The sequence below is a fragment of the Sus scrofa genome, chromosome 2 (assembly GCF_054392235.1).
Source record: "Sus scrofa isolate SSC_HxYL_T2T_F1_AM1 chromosome 2, Sscrofa_HxYL_maternal_Yorkshire_Landrace_v2.0, whole genome shotgun sequence".
Classification (NCBI taxonomy): domain Eukaryota; kingdom Metazoa; phylum Chordata; class Mammalia; order Artiodactyla; family Suidae; genus Sus; species Sus scrofa.
This window is the reverse complement of record NC_139384.1, coordinates 17,211,283-17,217,049: the sequence shown is the minus strand read 5'-3', so window position 1 is coordinate 17,217,049 and position 5,767 is coordinate 17,211,283. Positions and strand designations below refer to the sequence as shown.

General features: G+C 46.5%; 1 protein-coding gene across 1 annotated transcript; it reads left to right on the top strand.

Moving 5' to 3' along the window:
* Positions 1 to 2,063: 2,063 nt before the first annotated feature.
* Positions 2,064 to 3,017, top strand: LOC110258149 (olfactory receptor 4C45-like). Its single transcript, XM_085011666.1, has one exon. It carries the CDS (start codon positions 2,064 to 2,066, stop codon positions 3,015 to 3,017), a length of 954 nt encoding a protein of 317 aa, XP_084867792.1.
* The last annotated feature ends 2,750 nt before the right edge of the window (positions 3,018 to 5,767 follow it).

The window sequence follows — 5,767 nt, the reverse complement described above, 5'->3', positions numbered from 1 at the left end:
ATTCGTTTATGGTTTCAGTAGAAGCCAAGAAAGTGAGTCCAAATTACATCTTACAGCTAACCAAGTTTCCTAACTACAACAATTCATTTTCTGAGTAAATCCAGACTGCCAGTGAGAACAAAAATACACTGAAACCAGACTAAGAGACTTGTCTAGTGAGAGAAGAATTCCAGTGTCTCCCTGGCTAATGCATGTAGATTTGCAGCTATAGGGCAAATGCCTGAGGGGAAGAAGCAGTGACTGGGCCTAATCTAAACAGTAAGGATACACAATCAACCAATCCAGGTGAGTGATAACTAATTCTTTTTCCCAACATTTAAGTAGATTAACTTAATTTAGCCAATTCAGTTTCACTGAGATAGTTCTTAGAATGGGAGGTCTGTCCATTGAGGCTTAATCCTTCTCTCTAAAAATGAAGGTGGACACAATGATACCAAAAGAGCAAGAGAAAACACTGTCTGGCAGTTCCCTGATGGCTCAGCAGGTAAAGGACCTGAGGCTGTCAGTTCTGTGGCACTGATTTGATCCCTGGCCCAAGAGCATCCACGTGCCATGGGCCCAGGCAAAAACAAATGAAGAAAACACTCTCTGATTTTCCCAGGCAGGACACTCTTGAGAACGACTACTCATTTTCACAAGATCGTGGTTCACATTTACGTCCCACTAAGTAGATTGAGTCTGCACATCTCTGTTTGTAAGGATTAGAAATTCCTTCCCTTTTTCATGAATTCCATGTCACCACATTGAAGTTAGAGCGGGTCAATGAAATCGTAAAAGAATGATGAACCACACAGTCACCAGCCAAAGGAGCCATGGACACAGAAGAAACCACTCAGAGACTATGCTTTCTTGAAAATTACAAGATCTTCCCTCATCCTTACTGACACTGAGGGATCATGACAAGGAAGTCAGTGCCCAGGAATTTTAGAGGAAAAACACATGGTTATGCTTCTTAGCAAGGACTGGAGAAGGAAGCAAAATGAGAAAGGGATAAAGAGTAAAATATCTTACAGTCTTTTCTAATAACAACGTGTACTCACTTTTGAATATCCACGTCCAGATCGTTCCCCAGAAGAAGAATGTATTCTTACATAGAGTCAATACTTCCACCAGTGAGCAGCTAAAACTTCAAGTTCACCCTAATGGATTAAACATGATGGAAGGGAAAGTGGGTTATCTCAGGTGACTGTAACATTTCTGTCTCGTCAGTAGGAGACTCAGGGAAACTTCACAGCTCATTTAATTCCATTTGTAAAATGTGAGGAGGGTATAATAGATCTCATCCAGAGCAGGATTCTAGGTGTGATGAGAGAGCAATTGCACAGAAAATTCATTTCAGGAATATCGAGAGCTTTTCAGGGAACTCTGTACCACTCACATGTTCACATTCAAAGACAGGGAAAGAGCGAGCGTGGAAGAGTCACGCTGAGCCAGACAAAACACCCTGGACGGTTGAGTGAATGCTGCTCAATGAGCTGTTATAAAGATAGTTCCTTGCCATTTTGAGGGACAAAAACCCCATCTGTATCCCTGTCCCTGTGTGTGCATGTGCTTTCATTTGACAGAAGGCAGGAAGAGCGCAGACAACACAGCTGGTATAGACAGAGAAAGGCTTGGATGCTACTCTCATATCTGATACACAGTTGATGACTTTTTTAAAAAGAACATTGTGTGCCTATACCTAAAATTATTCATGCCCATAGACAAGCTGAACTTTAAATAATAATTATGATGATGATACGTGTCCTCCAACGTGAAAGAAAGCTATCTGTGAGAACTTTAGAGCTGCAAAGAAAGTTTAGAAGTCAACCATAAGTCAATGTTCACAATAACATCTTGCTTTTAGTGTCATGTTTTAAGGTTTTGTCATTATATATTCAATTAATATGAATAAGGACAAATCTACCCTCCTTCCTTTCTTCTTTAGGATTATCTGTAAAATCTCAGAGGCGGGTAGAAGGTGTAGCTCCCCCAATCCACGACTAAAGAGGGGATGAAATCTTTTCATATTGAATTTTAAACATCATCACTCAGTAACACTGTGCTCTTTCCAGAAGGACCACATGCTCTCATCCCAAGATGAGTTGACGGCAAGGGTGAGCAATGTCACAGAATTCATCCTACTGGGGCTGACCCAGAATCCAGAACTGCAGAAACTCTTATTTGGTGTTTTGTTAACCACCTACTTGATCACATTGGCAGGCAACCTGCTCATCTCAGTCACCATCTTCATCAGCCCAGCCCTGGCTTCTCCCATGTACTTCTTTCTGTCCTATTTGTCCCTTATAGATGTGTTCTACTCTTCTTCCATCGCACCCAAAATGATCTTTGACTTGATCTCTGGAACAAACACCGTATCCTTCAAGGGCTGCATGACCCAGCTCTTTGCTGAACATTTCTTTGGTGCAGCTGAGATCGTCTTATTGATTGTCATGGCCTATGACCGCTATGTAGCCATCTGTAAGCCCTTGCACTACATGACCATCATGAGCCCACCTGTGTGCACTTTCCTGGTCGGAATGGCTGGGGCCTTAGGGTTTATTCATGGAGGGATCCAGGTTTTGTTCATGGTCCAGTTACCATTCTGTGGCCCCAATGTCATTGATCATTTCATGTGTGATTTAATCCCTCTCCTGGAGCTAGCCTGCACAGACACACACACCTTGGGGCCCCTGATTGCTGCCAACAGTGGGTCCATGTGTTTGGTAATCTTTTGCATGCTGGTTGCTTCCTATGGTGTCATCCTGAGGTCCCTGAGGACTCATAGCTCTGAAGGGCGTCGCAAGGCTCTGTCTACCTGCGCCTCTCATGTCACGGTTGTTATCTTGTTCTTTGTGCCTTGTTCATTCCTGTACTTGAGACCCATGACCTCCTTCCCCACTGACAAAGTTGTGACTGTGTTTTGCACCATAGTAACCCCCATGCTGAACCCTTTAATCTATACGCTCAGAAATGCAGAAGTGAAGGATGCCTTGAAAAAACTCTGGGGACAAATAATGAAAACAGGTGGTAAATAATTCTTGTGTGGGGTACGAAGAAAAAAAATCTTATGGTATTTCATGGTGATTTATTCCTGTTCTTAGTTGATTCAACTTGGGAGTATTATCCTATCTGGATCAGTTTTCTTTAGGACCCCATATATTGTGATCAGGGAGGATGCCCATTGAAGCATAGTAGGCACAGACCCTAGAGCCCAAGATAGTTTTAGGAGCCCCTGCAATTTTTAATTTCTCTTAAAATAAGAAGAAACAATCAATAACACAACCTGGATTGCAGTCATCTATATACCAATGCAGTTGCAAAACCACAGTTTTAATATTTTTAGGGAGGAAAGGACTCATGAGGACACAAAAGTCCCAAGAACTCACAAACGTCAAAATGTTCTCAGGACTCTGGCTATGAAGCACATCAATAGCGATATTTTTGTTTTGTCTTTTTGTCTTTTTAAGGCTGCACCCACGGCATTTGTTGGTTCCCGGTTTAGGGTCCAATCCAAGCTGTAGCTGCCAGCCTATGTCAGAGAAAAACCAATGTGAACCCAAGCCGTGGCTGTGAACTACACCACAGCTCACCGCAACGCCATATCCTCAATCCACTCAGCAAGGCCAGGAATTGAACCCTTGTCCTCATGGATACTACTCGAGTCAGTTTGTTAACTGCTAAGCAACAATGGGAACTCCCAGTAGCGATATTCTTGAACACTCATTATATCCAGCAGCATAGCTAAAGTTTTACTTTAAAAGATGAAAAACACCTATACATGAGAAAAGAATTGTAGAATAGCAGGAAGTCCACAAAAAGGACATTTATCAAAACACTTTTCCTGACCATCCTAAGTTTGAGAAAGTTATAAATCGTACCCTAGCATAGCAATAAAGAAAATTAAAAAAAATTTTTTCCCTTATCACAATCCCAAAAAGAGAGCATTTACACATAAATGTGCTTTTTCAAAAATTACATTTTTGGAGATCCTGGCATGGCACAGTAGAAACAAATCCAATGAGGAACCATGAGGTTGTGGGCTGGACCCATGGCCTCACTCAGTGGGTTAACGATCCGGCGTTACCCTGAGCTGTGGTGTAGGTCACAGATGCAGCTCAGATAAATAAAAGAATAAAATTAAAGGAGTTCCTCTTGGGGCTCGGCAGATTAAGAATCTGACTAGTATCGAGAGGACAAGATGGTGGAGGAGTAGGGGGACACGCTCGCCCTCTCCCACAAACACAACAAAAAAAGCACATCTACAGAAGAAATGACGCGCACAGAACAGCAACCAATCGCTGGCAGAGGAACCTAAACTCCAATCACGGCAAGAAGTTCGTGACATTATTGGGCAGAACGGGAGAAAAGAGGAGAGGGAGAGAAGGTGAATCCGAGCAGGACGGGCGCTCCCAAAAGGGAACTGCGGAGGAGAAAGGGATCCCGCACCCTGGAAAGTCACTTACTCGGGGGAAAGATCAAACGAACCGGAGGAATCTCCAGATGCAGAGAAGAGTGTAGCAGTAAGTTAGAGTACGGAAAAGCCGATAAGAACCCAACGGACCATCTGAACTACGGGCACAGTCACCAAAAATTGAGATGCCTGGGTGGGGGCTGGGCACCGAGACCTTGCCTCTGAAGGTTAATCCCTGAGAAAGGGCCTGGGGACGCCTGGGTAGGGCCTGGGCACCGAGACCTCGCCTCTGAAGGTTAGTCCCCGAGAGGGGGCTGGGGGATGCCTGGGTGGGGGCTGGGCACCGAGACCTCGGCTCCAGAGATTAGTCCCCGGGCTAGGGGGGCGGGGCAGAGCGGAAACTGCTTGGGAGGTCTAGAAACCATTTGATGGGGCAGAGACTGCCTGGGAGACTAGAAAACAAAGCTGTCACATAGGAAGGGAGCAATACTCTAGGGGCGGGGAAGTGGAAAGCTGCATCAGAGGGAACCTGGGAGAAGAGCCTGGTCTGCGCCCGTGCCGGGGAGGGGAGAGAAGAAGGGGTAGGTCCCCATAGAATACCTCCCATGCCACAGCAAGCTTACAGGCCCGCTAGGTAGCTGAAAGCTCTGCTTCACAGTGCATCCCCTCCCCCCATCCCTGCCACGCCCTACGCTCTCACCCGACCTGGGGCTGCCTGCCATCCAGGAGGGCTGGCCTCAACAATTGCCTGAAGCCTACCACCACAGGGGCTGTCCCTGCACAGGCCTGCTTGCCCTTTGGAGGGGCTACACTTCTGCAGAGCAGTACCAAACACCACCAGCACCTGAGAAAAGGCCTACAGCCCAGAAAAGCTAGAACAAGCTTAGCCAGGCTGTGAATAGATCTGCCTAATTCTCTGACAGTTTTTCTGAGTCGGGTTGCCCCGGGGAGGAGTATCTTAGGTTTCCAATGGCCCTGCTACCCGCCCAAGCCCCCAGGGGATGCTCTAGTGGACCAGCTGCATAGGACTGCCAGCTCCAGGCAGGACGCCCTGCAGCCCAGAAAAGCTGCAACAAGCCTGGCCGAGTCAGGAAAAGATCTCAGACGGTTTTTCTGAGTTGGGTTGCCCTGAGGAGGAGCCTCTTGGGACCCCAACAGCCCTGCTACCCGCCCAAGCCCCCAGGGGGTGCCCCACTCCCGTGAAATAACTGCTCAGCACCACCAGCCCCCTAGAAGAGCCCCTGCAGCCCAGAAAAGCTGCAACAAGCTTGGCCAGACTGTGAAAAGATCCGCCTACATTCTCAGGCTGTCTCTCTGAGTTGGGCTGCCCTAGGGAAGAGCCTCTTAGGTTCTCAGTGACCCAGATAGCTCCAG

Coding starts and splice junctions, on each gene's coding strand:
- LOC110258149 (XM_085011666.1), top strand. CDS start 2,064: ATGCTCTCATCCCAAGATGAGTTGACGGCAAGGGTGAGCAATGTCACA.